Source organism: Dipteris shenzhenensis, chromosome 4 (genome assembly GCF_047967505.1).
Source record: "Dipteris shenzhenensis isolate YYH24624 ecotype China chromosome 4, Dip_SZ_1.0, whole genome shotgun sequence".
NCBI classification, from domain to species: Eukaryota; Viridiplantae; Streptophyta; class Polypodiopsida; order Gleicheniales; family Dipteridaceae; genus Dipteris; species Dipteris shenzhenensis.
In genome coordinates, this window is record NC_141599.1 from 52,411,831 (window position 1) to 52,431,696 (window position 19,866).

The 19,866-nt window shown below is 45.1% G+C and overlaps 1 protein-coding gene across 1 annotated transcript in view; it reads right to left on the reverse strand.

The window, feature by feature from the left end:
* Positions 1–205: 205 nt before the first annotated feature.
* Positions 206–19,866, reverse strand: part of LOC147903021 (polyadenylate-binding protein-interacting protein 12-like) — a 44,732-nt gene continuing 25,071 nt past the window's right edge. Inside the window, exons 9-10 of the mRNA XM_087374116.1 lie at positions 1,620–1,681; positions 206–913 (exon numbers count right to left, since the gene is read on the reverse strand). Of these exons, the coding sequence (XP_087230242.1) occupies positions 856–913; positions 1,620–1,681 (120 nt within the window). The 3' untranslated portion in view covers positions 206–855. The remainder of the gene's footprint in view (positions 914–1,619; positions 1,682–19,866) is intronic.

Genomic DNA, 19,866 nt, shown 5'->3' on the forward strand with positions numbered 1-19,866 from the left:
TAACAATCAAGCAAACCAACTTTATCACAATGTTGCCATCACATAGAATCAGTGTGCTTGCTTACTGGAGGTTTAAAAATACCAGAGAACTCAATCTTGAACCCTCAAACCCCCTATAATATCAAACGGACACACACACACACACATCCCTCAATTGTCTTTTTTCAACATCATAGGCATAAGCCCAAAGCCACCGTAGGCATGTGATCACTCACAATAAAGAGAAATGTCACAATACATATCATGAACCATCTCAAGAGACTATATTCACATTAGACACAATTCATGAGAAATCCAGTCATAAATGACATCAAACGTATAAATAAGAATCCGTGCCCTTTGGCAACATGGATAAAGATCCATCTTTATGACCGGTCACTAACCAGAGCCCTTTCTGAAGCTAAGAAAGCACAAAACCTCGCACTTCAAGCGCTATCCTTCTGGGAAATAGACCCAAAGGTGCCGACATCCTTTTAAATAGCAACTATTTTAAGGAATGTAGAGCATTCCTTGTTTTGAAATAGTTGATACTCCCAATCAGGACGAGAACATGGCAAGTTATTAGAGCTCTGGTAGTAAATGAATAAGATGAGGCCCTATCTTTTCAAGCAGTCAGGGGAGTGAACAAAAGAAAGAAATGATGGCAATCCTGCTCAATCCCTGTCATTTAGGCACTTGCAGTCATACCTGTCTGATCTCACGACAACTAAAAGTACACCTAGTCCGCCTTGTATGATATCAGAAAGAAGCTGGAAAGCTAGCTAGAAGGATTGACAGACCAACAATCACTTCCAATTCTCCCTTGTGACAAGCTAAAAAATGTCAAAACACTCCCCTCTCAATTTTAAACCGATACTAGATCAAAGACGACCGTAAAGAGCAAGGTCTCACTGGAGTTTTTGAAGGGCTGACTCTGCAGGAAAAACAAACAAACTCAATTGTCAGTGTAAGTACCTGTCAGGAAAACAAAAAAATCTGCCTAGCTTTGCTTAATGAAAACATTGAGCTTCGATCCAAAGCTGATAATCATCTCCTTTTTCAGGATTTCTCTTTCTAAAAATTGGTGGAAAAAGAAACCTTGTAACATGATGACAAACATGATCTCTCTTTCGTTTTCTTTTAAAACAGATGTGACAAATAAAGCTTAAAGAAGCACTCAACTTGCTCTAATACTACAGTAGCACCCCTTGAAGCAATATTAAAGTTTTAAGGAGTGTTAGGCTACAGAAAATGATGCATCATCTGATAAATACATTTAAGAGTGGTCTCACTTCCCTATAGCATGCCACCTCCACACAAGGCAGCTGCATATTTGAAAGATGACTATTTCACAGGAGATCTCACAGCAAAACCACCCAATGAGATTGAAAATAGATTTGCAAAGGTTCAGAATTCTGGCCACTACTAGCTCTCGTCTTGTGGCTCTAGTTCAAGCAAAAAAAACACATGAAACAAGCACACAACAGCACAAAAACCCTTGTCTTGCAAAAGGGATCATTTTAGGAAATAACCTGAGTACACATCACACAAAGAAAAACTGACTGATATTTTAGAAGCACTTGACAACTTCCTAGATGCAGTGTGTGCAATACAAGGTTATCAGTCGCAGACATTTGTACCTGATTGGAAGAGACCCTAATACAGCACCACTGCAGTTCAGTGCTGCCATAGCACTTTCCGCCTGCCAGAAAAAGGGGGAGGGGGGAGGGAAATGCTAATCAGTCTCAAATGCATTTTAAAAATCCACATTGCATGGCATGCCTTACGTGCAATATTCGATTTGTTCTATTGGTCAATCACTAACATAAAATCAATCGCATGACATCTAAAACAAGAAAACCCTAGCCTGCCATTACTACATTTACATACCATACACGTAATGGATTCAGATTTGCAGAGTTCTATTCTATCTGCCGCACGCTTTATTCGGAGATTCTGTGCTGTGTGAAAATAGCAGCAGACATGTAAAAGTCATAAACCTCTTCAGCCACTGCTCTTCATACTTCCTCCTCCAGTCATGTTCGCCTTATACTAGGAAGCTCAAGGACCAATTATCCCATCTGGAAGGTAAAGATCCAGAGTCATCTTGTGGCTCAGAAGTTGTCACGGGGACGTGGTGGTGATGGTGAAGTGTCCAAACTAACTGACAGTTGAATTTAGCCTAGGGTGCCAGGCTAGGGGCCTTAGTTAAAGCCCAAAAGGTACCTATGATTTCATGTGCAATAAGTGCAACTCCTAGATTTCTAAGGTTATTGGTTTGGTTCAGCGGGGTCATCCTTTAAAAATTGACCCCCTAGAGATCCTACAAACTAGGGTCATTGGTTCCCAAGCATTAGGGTCATGGTTTGCCAACTGACCCCCCTAGGGGCATTAAATTCCCACGCCTCATTTTGCCATGTGTCTGTGTGTGGAGCTAGTGTGGCCTCTCTGCTTGCCTTGTGGCACCTGGGTGTCACCTCTGGAGCCCTTCCTTTCCTTTCCATGCTGTTTTGGTCTTCACCCCTACCAAAAGTCCCTCATTCTGAAGATGGTGGATTTTTGCAGCTTCTCTCTTGCTGGCTGAAGTGGATTTTGGACTTTTCTTCGCGACAGTTCTCCTCCCCTTGGTGCTCCCTGCTGCTGGCATGTTTCCTGGACCTGGACACCTCCATTCTTGGCCATTTCCGGAGGTTTTCTCGACTTTCTTCACGACAAAAGCTTCCTTTCTTGCATCTGAGGCCATATTCTTGGACGCCTCACTTCTAGCTCATGTCTGGTGCAAGGCACACTGAGAATTGAGGTGCTGGTGGGCTGGAATCTCCATTCTGGTGGACACAATCATGGCGGATCTGTTTCAGCTTGCTGAACCCTCTCTTTCTTGATCTTTTTTGGTGCTGGAAGTCAGTCATAGGCAGCTCCCTCCTACCAGAGTCTATTGTCTATTCAACCAACTTCTGAGGCTGTTCCGGGCTGAAACACGCTCTTTCTGTTGGCTGGATTGTTCTCTCTCTTTCTGCTCTATGATACTGTCATTCTTACTGATATTTTGCAAGGTTGGAAGCCCTGCCACTGGCCCGGGAGAGGATCAGGGCACTGGTTGTGATACTCTCTTCCTGGGGGTGTATTGGCAAGCCTTGGGCTCAGTAGTGGGTTGGATATGGATGCATTGCTTGGCATGCTGTCAGGTTGTTCTACTTCTGTTATGCATGTCTATTAAAGGGAAACAAGAGCATAGCACTTGGAGTTGATCACTGGCACAGCCACGGGTTGGCATTGTACTCGGTTGCACCTGCGGGTGAGCTCTTGAAGGGAGTCCCTTGTATTTGAGCTAACCAGTAATTAAATAAATACCGCAAGGGGCGCCAAGTGTTGGGACCAACACGTGTAGCTTTTCATGTTTTTGAGTAGGGGCATTCTAGCCTCCCTTGTCTTAAATGGTTCAGTAATGCTATGCTGTGAAGTTATATGCTCTAAGTTTTGTTTGTGGGCAATGGCAATGGTTCAAGTTGGCTGTATTTCAGATTTGTGAGATAATAGTGTCAATTATACTGCCCTTTGTCGGACAAAGGTCGGTTACAGAAATTGTGGAAGCTGACAACAGGAATGGAGGCAAAGCCGGAGGATGTGTTAGACAACAAGGGTAGGATCCTTGAGCAGGTAGACGCAAATGAAATCGAAGCATGGGAGGATAGAGATGCCCAAGCCGTGGCTGTAATCATAGGGACAACAGCAGACTCTGTGATTCCTCATATCCAAATGGCAAATACGTCACTGGAGGCATGGGCCACTATGAAGGACTCATACAAGACTAACAATACTTCTCGTATATTGACTCTACAGCACCAGCTATTCAATATGAGCATGGACGAGGGAGAGTCGGTACATGGCCACTTTGACGGAAGTCAAAGTGGTAAGAGATCAAAACTAGCATCAGTTGGTCAGAAGGTGGATTCCAATTACTTGGCACTGCTAACACTTGGTATGCGACCTCGCAACTTCGAGGGTTTCATCACCACTGTGACAACATGAGAAAGGACCAACAACAAGGAGACTGTGACACCGATGGAGGCCGGGCAAAGTTGAGCATTCATGACTCTTCAGAGCTGTTGGATGCTGAGCAAGAAACAACCCTCAATTGCCCTTTCTTCTACAGAGGCGGAGTACCAAGCTGCTTGCACTACAGCATGTGAGACGAGGTGGCTCAGGTGGATACTTGAGGATACGGACGAACTCAGGAGGAGGCAATGGTGGTCATATGTGACAACCAGAGTTGTATAGCCATCGCGAAGAATCCATTTTTTCATGCAACGGAGGAAGCACATTGAAGTCCATTACCAATTCGTAGCAAGCTTATCATCGACGACATCATGGAGATGATGTACTATCCAACCACCGACAATCTTTCCAATGTATTCACAAAGGCTCCCCCATGGGAGCAGATGGAACACCTCATTTGATACATGGGGATCAGCGCACATTGGCGTCATTGAGAGGAGGGGTTGGGAGTCAATGTCCCCCACCTGTTGAGCCCCATACGAGGACATGGGAGGCACTTGCCTATGAGGGGGAGGGATTATGGGCTGCATCAAGAAGCATATGGCTGCACAGAAGGGGCTCCAAAGTGGGCTGGAAAGGGCGCAGCAGCAACAACAAAGGCAACCCCTGGAAGCCCTATTTATAGGTTGCTCATGGGGTGTTGGACAAGTCACCTCGCCATCTGTAAGCCCCCAAATAAGGAGAGCATGGGGGAGGGGGAGACCTAGGGCAGATCTGGCAAAAGGAGATCCAAAGGCTGTCCACATGGGGAGAGTACCTGATTGCGCAGGAGATACAGGGCTGCCACGTAGTGGGGTGCTGCAGCAAGAAAGGCGCCTGCCTCTAGACAGGTTTGTGGGCAGATCCAAGGCATGCAATAGGCCTGGCAAGAGGGCAGGTATGCAGGGCATCCAAGTGGCCAAAAGGAGTAGCAAGTGGGCTGCAAATGGGCATGGCCTATTGTATGTGGAGCCTGATATTTTTTCAGAGATTGATTTTTGGCCGTGCTTTGGACCCAAGCGTGCTTATACATACCCATTCCATGAAGGGGGGGTAGGGAGGGGGCAATGCCCCTAGGATGTCGCCAGGGGGTTCCAAGGGGGGGGGGGGGGGGGGGGGGGGGCTTGGCAAGGGTTCAGGGGCAACGCCCCCGAAGCCAAAAATACATGAAGAATGGTGCATGAGTTGCTTATGAGTTGTGTGGTCAAAATTGTAAGATAAGTGTGTGGCTCACATAGTAGGAAAGCAGTTGATATACTGCTTGTCTCTTATATCTTCTCTCTTGCTGGATAAGAAAGACACAAGACTGGCTGTTTCTCCGGGCACATAGCCCACATTGGGTGAACCACGTATATCGTGTTAGAATTATAGATATAATTCAGCAGTGACCAATGTAATATAATAAGCTAGTTAGGGGCACTTTTCCCTCTTTAAGAGGTTTTTCCCCCTAACCGCAGTTAGTTCACTAACTATGGTTAGTGACTACTAAGGTTCTGTCACTAGGACAAAACCTTATTGTGTTGCACTCTCACACTCTTCTATTGCAACTAAGCTTTCAGCTTCCAAGCTTCCAGCTCTCACTCTCTCTTGCTCTCTCTCACCTCTCCTCACATTTGGTATCAGAGCGGGTTCAAGAGCTCCGTGCTCCCTACTCCCTTCAGCTCCTACTCTTTGCCTCCAGCTCCAATCTCCCCGTCCAGCTCCAGCTACAGCCTGCATCATCTCGTCCGTACAGTCCGTACGAAATCCCGCCGTACAAATCAGCCCACCGTACAGCACTGTCGTACTCCATCGTCGTCCGTACAACGCCTTGCAGACCTGCTCACCGTACATCATCGCCAAACTGTACGGTTAGCCGTACAGCCCCCGTACAGTTTTGCCGTACAGCTCGTCATAGTTGACCGTACCTGCACCGTTGCTTCCGTACTTGCCGTACCAGATCGTAAGTACCATACCATACGTGCATTCGCTGCTTCCGTACTTACCGTACCAGCCATACCTGCAATCGTTGCTTTCGTACTTACCGTACCAACCGTACCTTCCGTAGTTCTACGTGCAGATCTTCAGTACCACACGTGTGGCAACAACTTGTTCATCCGTACAATCTGTACTTGCAGATCTGTATCTGCAGATCTGCACGGGGTTTCCTTCATCTGCAGGTGTTCTTTGGCAGGCACATCTTGCAGAAAACCATAGTTTGGCTCAATTTTTTTGGGAGTACATTTGAGGCATTTTGTATGTTGCAGACATTGCAATCATTGTGTAGTTTCGGAGCTACATCTGGAGCAAAAATTGCAGATTTTGTCTAAAATTTGGAGCTTTTGCAGACAGCTCTGCAGATCTAGTCTGAAATTTGGGGCTTTTGTTCAGAAATTGCAGATTTGGGGCTTTTAGTAATTTTGCCCCTTTCTGGTTGCAATTTCAAGCCACAAATTGGGGCTTTTGTGTTGGGAGAGCATTTTTTGGAGTATTCAGTTCATACTGCCTTTCTTGGAGTGTTTGAAGCACTTTTGGCAGATTTTGGAGAGTTTTTTGATGCTTTTCTCAAAGGCAAGGGTATTGTGCATCAGCTCACAGTCAAGCTGACCCCTCAGCAAAATGGCAAAGCTGAGAGGAAAAATAGAACCCTCATGGAGATGGACAGATGTATGCTGAAAAGCAAACACATGCCTCATAAATTCTGGCTAGAGGGTTTGATGTGTGCCAATTACATTTTGAATCGGGCTCCCACTAAGGCTTTAAAAACAAAAACTCCTTATGAGGTCTGGAATGACAGGAAGCCTTCAGTGGATCACTTCCGAGTCTTTGGATGCCTTGCTTATGCATATGTGCCAGTTGAATTTAGGCACAAGTTGTCAGATAAAGCCATCAAATGCATATTTGTTGGATACAGTGCAGAAAGCAAGGGGTACCGTCTCTACAATCTTGCTACACGCAAGATCGTAGTAAGTAGAGATGTGATATTTTCTGAAAATTCAGCTCACACTCAGGCTGAATTTCAAATGCCTTCGTCTTCAGAGGATGTCTTTGAGGGGTTGCTACCCATTGCCTTGGGTTCCCCTGCTGATTTTTCTGATGCAAATCAAAATTTACAGCAACCTCCAGATGCTTCAGTTCCGCCACAGGATGTCTTGCCCCCTCCACAGGCAGTGGAACAGGTGGTGCAGCAAGAAATTGCAAACATACATGCAGCAAAAACAGTCCCAAACTGGCTGTTACAGACTCTCGGGGAGAGTAAAATTGATGCTCCGTTATCTGGCAGGACTCGCAATGCAGCAAGGCACATGGAAGGTGCTAATTCAGTGGAATCAGCATATGCAGGTACTATCCTTGATGAGGAGAAGCCTGCCACATTCGAAGAGACAAAGGATAATGTGCATTGGATGAATGCCATGCACGATGAGTTGCAGTCCATTGCAAAAAAACAGACTTGGGATGTTGTGGACTTGCCACAGGGTAAACATGCCATTGGCACACGATGGGTTTTCAAGGTCAAACGGAAGCCAGATGGCTCCATTGACAGATATAAGGCAAGGCTAGTTGCTAAAGGCTATGCTCAGAAAAAGGGCATAGATTATGAGGAGACATTCGCTCCTACATCCCGGATGACCACCATCCGATCAGTTATTGCAATGGTTGCACATTTTGAGTGGAATGTTCATCAGTTGGACATAAAAACAGCCTTCTTAAATGGGGACTTGCTGGAAGAGGTGTATGTCAAACAACCTCCGGGCTTTGAAATTACAGCAAATGCACTTCAAGTATGCAGGCTCAACAAAGCTTTATATGGGCTGAAACAGGCCCCTCGTGCATGGTATGCCAAGATCCATGCCTTTTTTACCAGCAAGGGGCTGCACAATAGTCCTACTGAGAGCACCCTCTACATCAAGATGGATGGGGGGGAAATTTTGGTCATCCTTCTTTATGTCAATGACTTACTGCTCACAGGGTCCAATGAAGAAAAAATTGCAGATTTCAAAGCTGATTTGCAGACCAACTTTGACATGTCAGATTTGGGGCTGCTTCACTTTTATTTGGGGATCCAGTTCTCTCATGAGAGACGTGGCACTGTTATGTCTAAGTCCAAGTATGTTCAGAAACTCTTGGACAGATTTAACATGCATGAGTGTAAGCCCATAGCCACTCCCATGGAGCCAGGGCTGAAACTCACAATGCATGATGCAGGAGAATCAGTTGATGCCACACTTTATAGTCAGGCTGTTGGATGCCTCATATATCTCTGCAACAATAGACCTGATATTCAGTTTGCAGTATCTCAGGTGAGCAGGTACATGCACAGCCCAAAAACTATGCATTGGCAGGCACTTAAACGCATCTTCCGTTATTTGCAGGGCACAAAGTCTTTTGGCTTACTATTTCCCAGGGGGGGTGACTTGCAGATGCATGCCTACAGTGATTCAGATTGGGCTGGTGATTATGACACTAGGCAGTCCACTAGTGGCAATTGTTTCTTTTTGGGTAAATCTTGCATTTCCTGGCTGAGCAAGAAACAATCTACAGTGGCTACCTCATCATGTGAAGCTGAGTACAGGGCAGCTTTCACAGCAACAGTTGAATGTGTCTGGCTGCTACGTCTATTTGCTGATCTTCATCTGTATTTGGAGGGGCCTTCTCCAATTCTCACTGATAGTCAAAGTGCCATTGCAGTGGCAAAGAATCCAGTGTTTCATGCTCGCACGAAGCACATTGAGGTTCACTATCACTACGTCAGAGAGAAGTTGCATGTAGGAGAGATCAATATGATCTTTGCGTCCACACATGACAATGTTGCAGATATTTTCACCAAAGCACTACCACGTGAAAAGTTTGAGGCATTTCACAGTGCCCTGAACTTACATCCGTTTGGTGATTGATCAGCCTTGTACATGACATTGGCACTGCAAGGGGGTGTTAGAATTATAGATATAATTCAGCAGTGACCAATGTAATATAATAAGCTAGTTAGGGGCACTTTTCCCTCTTTAAGAGGTTTTTCCCCCTAACCGCAGTTAGTTCACTAACTATCGTTAGTGACTACTAAGGTTTTGTCACTAGGACAAAACCTTGTCCTTCTCTCATTGTGTTGCACTCTCACACTCTTCTATTGCAACTAAGCTTTCAGCTTCCAAGCTTCCAGCTCTCACTCTCTCTTGCTCTCTCTCACTCACCATCTCCTCACATATCGGTGCCTCTTTGTCTCTTCCATTCTGTGCGCTTCTGTATTGTGTATTTTACGTATTCCGATTCTTGCATCGTTGCTCCGTTATCGCATTGCTCCTAACATGGCCTTGCCCTTATAGGACTGGGCTGGCTGGTTGGCCAGCACACAGCCTAAAAAGTGTGCCCACATCCCCATTTATGGGTGGAGTCAGTTGGGAGGCAGGCTGAGTCAACCAGCAAGGGCAAGGAGTTGGCCGGTTTTAGGACAAGATTGCCCCTATAAAAGGAGGCCTTCGGGCCTCAATTACACATCCAACAAGTCATCAAGCAAGGGAGCAGAAGGAGCAGCAGTAGCCTCATCCTTGGGCCTCCATCCAAGAGGCAAAGGAGGTGTTGCAGAGTGAGTTCACTTAGGGCTGAACCCTAGGCTGTCTACCAAGGCAGTAAGGTGATGAAATCTGGAAGGAGAGTCTACATAAGCTCGAGGTGGAGCACGCGGGCTCAGAGATCTGGCAAATAGTAGAAGAAACTTTGGCAAGATCAGACGACCACATCCTAGTAGGACTCTGGATCTATCTATTGTATTGTGCCCATAGCTTTGGACAGAAATATATTCTTTTGGTGGATTCTATACCTAGCTTGGATAATTGTCTATTTGCTAGTCGGCACAACACCTATGTGAAGCACATTAAGTAAAGAAGTTTGTGATTCCACCCACACACACAAACTGTGTGAGCTCCCGAGCTATTCTATCAGCCTTCTACTGTGCATACCCTCTATTGGTCGATTTCTAACATGGTGTCGGAGTAGGACGCTCACAAGTGTGGGAACTTAAAGGCAAAGTCCTTACTGAAGGATGACCCTGATTCGAGGCTCTTGGGAATCGACTTCCACGACTGGAGGATTGTGCTCTTCTGAGAAGGAGGGCAACTCAAGTTCAGTCAGGTGAGTTGGAGCCGGAGGATATGTTGAACAAGGGGAGCATACTCGTACCAGTAGACGGAGATGAACTCGAAGCGTGGGAGGATAGAGATGCCCATGCCCTGGCCAATATCATAGGGACTACAATGGACTCAATATTTCCTCATATCCAAATGACCGACACATCAAAAGAGGTGTGGGCCATTCTGAAGGATCTGTATGAGACATAATACATCCGGATCTTGACTCTTCAGCATCAACTCTCAAATTGGCCTTCAGTAAACTAAAGAGCAGTAAATTGTAAGTATCTAAGCACCCACACTATTTACATAATTTCCAACCACTTCCATTAGTTAAACATCACTTAGAAACAACTTTGAAAACACAAGAAACAACTTTGAAAACACAAAGGGAGGCTGGAGTGGCCCTGCTCAGAAAACAAATGCAAGAGATGCAGATTGACCCCAAATGCTTTGGCACCCCTTTCGGTATTTATTTAATTCTTCTGAAAATGAAAATTTGCTTTTACAACCCCCTATGAAAGGCCCCCTTCCCTGTCTTATTTCTCCATCAGCCACAAAATCCAAACACAGGCAGCATGGAGCAAGAGAAGGCTTAGAGAGTTTGCAATTTTGGCAGTCCAGCCTTTGCTGGTCCTTTTGTGCTCACCTTGAGCTGTGTTGTGCCCACACACTTGTGTATGCTGTTTATGCTCTATCTTTTGAGTGAGGTATTCAATTGTGGTCTGCATCATTGAGTGTGAGACGGAGCTGTTCCTATTCCGCATAGGTTGTGAGGTTAGAGAGATTCTTTCCTTCATTTCCAACACCACATCTCATAATAATCTACGGCCTTTAAGCAGTTGGTGCAGATGGGCGTGCTGAACAGTCTAGTTCTGCTCTGTAAAAGGGACCCCAGATTTCATTTCCAGCACATTCCTTATTTGGTTCACTGTGGTTTGCAGGTGTCGATGTGTCCCTATTCCACATAATGATGCATAGTATACTATGAGTGTGTGCAAGGAAGGCTGGCAATATGTAAAACCCTACTTCTATTTCCTACTGCAAATCACGGGAGAAGCACCACTTTGTTCCACCCAGCCAACCTTGCTGAAGAACAAGAGCTGACAGAGAATTCGAATCAGAAAAACTTACGTGAGAGCTCATTCTCTTCTCTCTCTAGCTTCAACAAGCCCCATCTCCCTAGATGGATCTAGATGCCACATGTCATCATCATAGAGCCTTCCTAATGCAACATTTCACCCCTCTCTTGGGATGCTTTAAAATTCTTTGCCCCTAGGCACATTCCTTGCATTAGGCCCTTAGCCTTAGATCCACCTAGTCTGGTGCTATCAACCCTCACCTAGGACCTTGACATTAATTCACTCCTGATCATTTACATGAAGCGCAAACAAATAATTACAAATATAGATCCTTTAAGGGAAATGTCGATTGATTCTTCCGAGGTCATGCTACCTCGGCTAGAGCGTAACATTCCTTCCCTCTTCAGACATCAGCGTCCTCGATGATAAAATCTGGGAACACTCTCCGCAACTGGTATATGGATTCCCAGGTAGCTTCGGATAGAGGCTGACCATGCCATGCAACCAACACCATGGGTATCTTCCGATTTCATATTTGCATTGTTCCTCGGTCCAAGATTCTTGTTGGTTTGCGCCTTGCATTATCCTCTATCTCTTGAAACAAAACCACACCTTCGATTAGTGAGTCACCTGTATGTAAAAATTTATTTAAGAGCGAAACATGAAAAACCGGGTGCACCTTACACCCCTGTGGCAATTCCAGTTTATAGGCTACCTTGCCTATTCTCCTTAGAATTAACCACGGCCCACAGTATCGAGGTGATAACTTAGCACACTCTCTTGAAGTCAACGACTTCAAGTGCGAAAGAACTCTGAGAAAAACCTTTTCTCCTTCCTTAAATACTCTTATAGACCGGTTTTCATCCGCATACACCTTGGCTCTATCCATAGCCTGGCGGATATTAGCTCTCGCAAGTGCTAGCACTTCCCGCATCTGAACCACAAAGTTCGCGGCACTAGGCACTTTCTGAGGTACTCCAACTATAGTTGGATTTGCTAGTCTATAACCATAGTTCAGCTCAAACGAACTGATCCCGGTAGAGGAATGTTTTCTATCATTGTAGGCAAACTCCAACAATGGCAACCACTTGTCCTATGTATGTCGCCTCAATGACACATATGCCCTCAGCATATCCTCTAAAGTCTGGTTGACTCTCTCCGTCTGACCATCCGTCTCAGGATGATCCCCACTACTCATTTCCAACTCAATCCTTAGCGTCTCAAATACCACTGTCCAAAAATGACCGGTAAATCTGACATCTCTATCTGACACTGTGAATCTAGGCAATCCATGCAGAGGAAATATATGTCTAATAAACAAATCCACCACTTGCGGGGCACTAACAGACTCTCTAGTCGGAATGAAGTGAGCCATCTTGGTTAGACGATCAACCACCACAAGGATAGCATCATACCCTCCTTGTGTTGTAGATAGCCCTACAATAAAGTCCATGGAAATGCTCTCCCACTTACTTAGTGGTATTTCCAAGCGTTGTAAAAGTCCGGGTGGCTTCACCCGCTCGGCCTTACTTACCTGACACGAGAAACACCGTGTCACATATTCATGAATATGCTTTCTCATTTTTTGCCAAAAGAAATCTCGCTTCACGAGACCATATGTCTTCTCAACCCCTGGATGTCCCGCACACGGGCTATCATGGCACTGTCGAATGACTCTCTGCTTGAGATTATTCTGACTAGGTACTACAACCTTGCCATTTCTTTATGGCATACCATCCCTTATGGTATATCTTGCATATGTTTGGCCTTTTCTGGATGCCAGGTCATCCTTTTCATTTTCCCCGGGTTTTAACACATGAGCCTTAGGCCATAAGCTCTGGACAAACTCGTCCACCTTTTGAGTTTCTCTAATCTCGATCATTAGAGCACTCTCTAATACCGTGAAACTTAAGTTGTGCATAATGCAAGACAACGCATCAGCAACCTTATTGTCTTTTCCTCTTCGGTACCGAATCATTAAATTAAACTCCTGCATGAGCTCTGTCCACCTAGCTTGGCGGCCCCTCTAAAAGTGACTGAAGGGGGGAGAAGAGCAAAAGGGAGAGAGTGTGAGAGTGAGAAGACTCCAATGTGTGCGGGTGTGAAGTGATAAGCCACACCACAAACTCATTTGTTTTTATTAGGATTAGGTTTACCCTATGACTGTCTTAAGACAGTCATAGGTGTCCTATCTTTAATGAATGGTTGGCTATGTGCCTTTACCCCAACAACCTCCCACCTAAAGGCCAATGTGCCTAAAGGGGAGAAAAGAATAAAAAATTACAGCAATATACAGTTACTGTATACAAGACCATAAAATAAGAATGGTCTCATCCTAATCCCATGATGTGGCGGCAATGTGCAAACCGCTCTGTAGGCAAGCTCTTAGTGAGCAAATCTGCAGGATTATCATCAGTATGCACTTTCACAAGCTCAAGTCGCTTGTCTTCCAATACCTCCCTGATGAAATGATATTTCACTTCTATGTGCTTGGTCTTCTGATGAAAGACCGGATTTTTTGCCAACATGATAGCACTCTGACTATCACAATGCAACACTGGCATATCTCCTGTAATGCCCAAATCTCCCACCAGCCGAGTAAGCCATATTGCTTCCTTGCAGGCCTCAGTGGCTGCAACATATTCAGCTTCAGTGGTTGACAGTGCAACGCATTTCTGCAACCGAGACACCCATGATATAGCACCTCCTGCAAATGTGAAAATATAACCGGTAGTAGACTTCCGGTTATCTGCATTCCCTGCATAGTCTGAATCTGTAAAACCATGCACCAATGCATCCTGCCTACCATAGCATATGCGTCTTTGGTACCCTTGAGATACCTCAAGACACCTTTCACTGCTTCCCAGTGCCGCTTGCCTGGATTTGCCATATACCTGCTAATGACTCCCACCGCAAAAGCAATATCCGGACGAGTGGCAACCATGGCATACATCAAAGAACCAACTGCAGATGCATACGGAACCTTGGCCATTTCAGCCTTATCATCATCTGATCTGGGGCTGTCCTTACTGCTGAGTTTTAAATGTGGAGGCAACGGGGTACTAATAGACTTCCCCCCCTCCATTTTAAACCTCTGCAGTACTTTGTCAATGTACTCCTTTTGTGACAGAAACAAAAGTCCCTTGGACCTGTCACGAGTAATCCGCATGCCAAGAATATGATTTGCATCACCCAAGTCTTTCATGTCAAAAGACTTATGCAGTTGTTTCTTCAAAGCATTAATCTCATGCTGAGATTTACTGGCAATAAGCATGTCATCCACATATAGAATGAGTAGCATCAAACTGCCATCCTTTGCCCGTTTGGTGTACAAGCAATGATCGGTCTCACACCTATGATACCCTTGGGACTGCATGAAGGCATCAAACTTCTTGTACCATTCTCTTGGCGCCTGCTTGAGTCCATACAAGCTCCTCTTGAGCTTACACACAAGCTGTTCTTTCCCTTTAACAGCATATCCCTCTGGCTGACTCATATAGATCTCATCATGGAGATCTCCGTGAAGAAAAGCTGTCTTCACATCCATCTGACATAAATCCATGTCATCCTGAGCAACAAGAGCTAACACTCCTCTCAAAGTAGTCATCTTGACTACAGGGGAAAAGATCTCATCAAAGTCAATGCCCTTCTCCTGCTTAAATCCCTTGGCAACCAATCTGGCCTTATACCTTGGTAAAGCATTTGAATCCACTTTGACTTTGTAAACCCACTTGCATGGCAAAACCTTTCTGCCTGCAGGTAGCTGTACCAAGTCCCATGTATCATTCTGAAGTAGGGAGTCCATTTCTGACTGCATGGCTTTCGCCCACTTCTTTTTCTCTGTTCTTCCCATAGCTTCCTTGAAGCTGGAAGGCTCACCACAATCTGTCAGCATGATAAAATCAGCCACATTATTGGCTCCTGGAACAAACCTGGCAGGAGGCCGTTGTGCACGGGTGCTCCTCCTAACAAAATGTTCCGGATTAGGCTGCTGTCCAGCCTGCTCTTCATGCATGACAGGTGGCTGTACCACTATATCTGGCTGTTCTACAGCCCCATCTGCTGGCATATCTAGTGGTGCATCATTGGCAAAATTATCTGGCTGATTTTCAGCCTGTATACCCTCTTGAACAGGGTGATCTGCAGCAGGCTGCTGCTACTGCATATAAATGGGCATTCTTTGCTGTCCAACATCATCATAAATAACCCTCCTGTATTCCACAGGTTGCACGGTTCCTTGTGTACACTATCCTCTTTAAAGATGACATCATTGCTGCGTATAATCTTCCGTTTAACGGGATCCCATAATCTGTACCTCATTTCACCTTCGTCACCATAACCCATAAAGATGCATCTGATAGACTTTGGATCCAGTTTGGTGCGTAGTTCTTTGCGTACATGAGCAAAGCACTCGCAGCCAAATACACGTAAGTGCTTATATGAAGGTGGCTTGCCAGACCACACCTCCTCTGGCACTTTCAACTCCAAAGCCTTGTTTGGCGACCTATTAATAATGTGAACTGCTGTTTGCACGGCTTCTGCCCAAAAGCCATGGGGTAATGCAGCATAAGACAACATACATCGAACCTTTTCCTGAATAGTTCGATTCATCCGCTCACTTGCACCATTTTGAGATGCATTATGAGGGGCTGTGAGTTCCTGTTTGATGCCCTTAGCTTGGCAAAACTGCACAAAAGCATGTGACACATACTCACCCCCATTATCGGATCTGAGGCATTTCAGCCTACGACCTGTTCGATTCTCAACCTGAGCGACAAACTTCTTGAAAGCATCTAAGGCATCGCCCTTATGCTTCAAGAAATAGACCCACACTTTGCGTGTGGCATCATCAATGAAAGTAATAAAATATTTTGCACCCCCTAGTGATAACTGTGGCATCTCACACAAATCAGTGTGCACTAGATCAAGTGGTGCTCTATGCTGGGGAGTTCTCCTCTTATGAGGAGTCACAGAATGCTTGCCAAATATGCAATGATCACAAGTAGGCAAATCTGAAAAAGAAAGAGGCGGCAGATAACCCAAACGTGATAGTTCTTGCATTCCTTTAACAGACATGTGTCCCAACCGGCTATGCCACAATGAAACCTTTGGCAGCTCGGTTATGGCAACAACATGATTACCCACACTGGAAACATAAAGAGGGTACAAGGTATCACTCTTAAAACCCTCAGCCACTACAGTCTGGCCATCAGTAATCACCCATTTGGAATCCCCAAATGTGGTGTGGTAACCATTGTCATCCAATAAGCCAGTGCTAATCAGATTTTTCTTGATTTGCGGCACATGGCGGACACCATCAAGCATGAATATGCGTCCATCAGGAAATACTATCTGTATACTGCCAATCCCTGCAATCTGACATGCATAGTTGTTCCCAAGATGAACAACTCCATGAGTACCTGTGTAGGAAGTAAACCACTCCCTATGAGGAGTAACATGAAAAGAGGCACCTGAATCCAAGAGCCAGGTGTGCATGTCGTGGCCATCAATAACCAAGGCATGTGCTATTACAGCAGAAGAGCATAAAACATCATGTATGTCACTGTCACTGTCCTCTGCTGCAACATTCACTGCATCCAAGTCATCTGCCTTGGCCTTGCCTTTGCCTTTGCTTGCATTTCCTGCATCCTTTGTTTCAACCTTCTTGGCTTTCTGATCCCGTATGAACTTGAAGCACTTAGACTTCACATGTCCCTTCTTGCCACAATAAAAGCATTCAATTTCCTTTTTACCACAGGACTGACTTCGGGATTTGGACTTACTAGCAGATCTCCCCTTCTGCTGAGTCCTGCCTCTATCCTGTACCTGCAAAGCATTTGAAGACTTGCTGCCCGCATTATTCTTCCTGCTCATCTCCTCCATAAGAAGAGAGCTCTCTACATCAGCATATATAAGAGTGACATTTGAATTAGACATGGTGGTCTTGAAAGTGTCCCAACTCTCAGGGAGGGTACACAACAAGAAAGTAGCCTTGAACTCCTCATCAAGATTCAACCCCTGTGCAATCAGCTGTGTAAAGATGGCATTGAACTCACTCAAGTGTGAGGTCATAGCTGTACCTTCCTTCATGCAAAGATCAACCAGCTTCTTCAACCAATAAACCTTACTGGCTGAGCTCTTTTGGGCATACAATTCTTCTAGTCTTTGCCATAGACCATAAGAGGTCTTTTCAGCCTGAACATTGAACACAAGAGTGTCTGAAATAGTGAGCATGATAGCTGCCCTTGCAGACAAATCAAGCTCTTCCCAGTCATCAACTGCCATGTCAGATGGCTTGACACCCTTCACCCTTATGGGCTTAGCAATCTTCTTTAACAGAAGTACATTCAAGCACTGTTCTGCCCATAATGCATAGTTGTGTGCTCCTTCCAGTTTCTTTATGTTCAGAATTGAAGAATCACTTCCCCCTGATGCCATATCAGATAAGGAAAGTACCTGACTCCCTGGAAGTAAAAAAGGACTGAATAAAAATTCTGATTTCTCAAAAAAAAACTTGCTCTATTCAAGAACCAGAAGCACTCTCAATGGTGCTGTTTTTTACTGTCGGGAAAATCTGCAGCAAAACAGTAAATGACCCTGCAAATACTGTACCTTCTGACACACTGTACCGTGCTCAAAGAGGCATAAAAAACAGTAATTTCAGACTGCTGCAGCTGCTCAACAAGTGCTTAACAATGCATAATCATCTGACAAAGCACAAACACTGCTGTACTGACTGTACTGATCACTTCTCCCACCTCAGATGAGGTATTGCACTGAGTTAAATTGCATAAACCACTTGGCAAACACCCAAAAAAAAAAATTACACTTCAGTCTGTCACAAAACCTGCAACAGAAAATGGGATAAATCCCAAGCAATCACCCTTATACCAAGGGGAGAAAATGCATCTGAAGATCTCTGTCGGTAACCCAAGTGCTATCAAACAAAGTCTGGGCAAAAGCCCCTTGATTTGACACCTGAACCAAGTGGAGAAGCTGCTGACTTGATGCGGCGACGCCCTGCTGCTGTCAGCAGCTGCTGTACGGCCCGCGACCCGCGCCGCAGCCCGTGCCCGCGACCGAGCTGCTCCCGTGCCCATGCCACAGCCCGCGCCCGCGCCGCTCTTGTGCCCACGCGCCCACGCACGATGCCCGCGCTTGCGCCCTGAACAGATCCGTACGAAGTCCGTCCGTACACCAGCTGTACGGACGTCGTACGTCCGTACGGCGATGGCTATATAGAGGTCGAGGCGCTGGCTCTGATACCAGTTAAAAGTGATTGAAGGGGGGAGAAGAGCAAAAGGGAGAGAGTGTGAGAGTGAGAAGACTCCAATGTGTGCGGGTGTGAAGTGATAAGCCACACCACAAACTCATTTGTTTTTATTAGGATTAGGTTTACCCTATGACCGTCTTAAGACAGTCATAGGTGTCCTATCTTTAATGAATGGTTGGCTATGTGCCTTTACCCCAACACCCTCAAGTCAGGCTGTTTACAAAAATGTTTCAGAGTATCATGATCCACATCCACATAAAACTCTGAACCATACAAATAATGCCTCCATGTTTTCAGAGCATGGATAACAGCATACAACTCCAATTCATGAGTTGGCCAATTCCTTTGAGAGGGACAAATCTTCTTGCTTTCAAAGGCTACTGGCCTTCCCTCTTGAAGGAGGACTACTCCTACCGCCATGCCACTTGCATCGGTTTCCAGGAACAACGGTTTCTGGGGATCAACTACTTTTAACACCGGTCCTGAGACCATAGCTTGTTTTATGGTGTTAAACTTTCTTGTTGATTCTGTCCCCATATAAAAGGTACTTTATCTGAGGTCAGATCAGTCAATGGCGATACTATTTCGGAATATCCCTTGATATGCCTTCTATAAAATTAGACAAATCCCAAGAATGATCGCAATGCGGTCAGACTCTGAGGGATTGGCCAAGTCAGTATCGCAGTTACTTTCTTCGGATCCATTTCCACCCCCTGTGGAGTAATTATGAATCCTAAATATTCAAGCCTAACCATACACAGTATAGTTTTCTTTTTATTTATATAAAGACTGGCTTTCCTCAAAGTACTGAACACTATTCTCAAGTGTTCACGATGCTCAGTAATACTTTTACTGAATACTAGAATATCGTCAATAAAATGTACTACAAACTTTCCGATATACGGACGTAGTAAATCGTTCATAAGCATGACGAATGTCGCTGGAGCATTGGTAAGTCCAAAGGACATTACCAAAAACTCATAATGACCAAACCTGCTTCTGAAAGCGGTTTTATGCACATCCTCGGCTCTAATCCGGATCTGATGGTAGCCACATTTAAGATCTATCTTGCTGAAAATCACAGCTCCATGTAATGCATCTAGCAAATCATCAATCCGAGCCATCGGATACCTGTGCTTAACAGTGATATTATTCAATGCTCTTTAATCTATACAGAGGCGAAACGTATCATCCTTTTTCTTCTTTAATATCACTGGCGAAGCAAAAGGTGAGAAACTTGGTTGAATCTGCCCCAACTTGAGGTATTCTTCCAATTGTCTACACACCTCCGTCTCTTCAGTAAAACTCATTCTATAGGGAGGTCTATTTACAGGTTCTGCCCCCGGGATCAGCTCAATCTTATGCTGAATATTCCGCTCTGGAGGTAACCCATAAG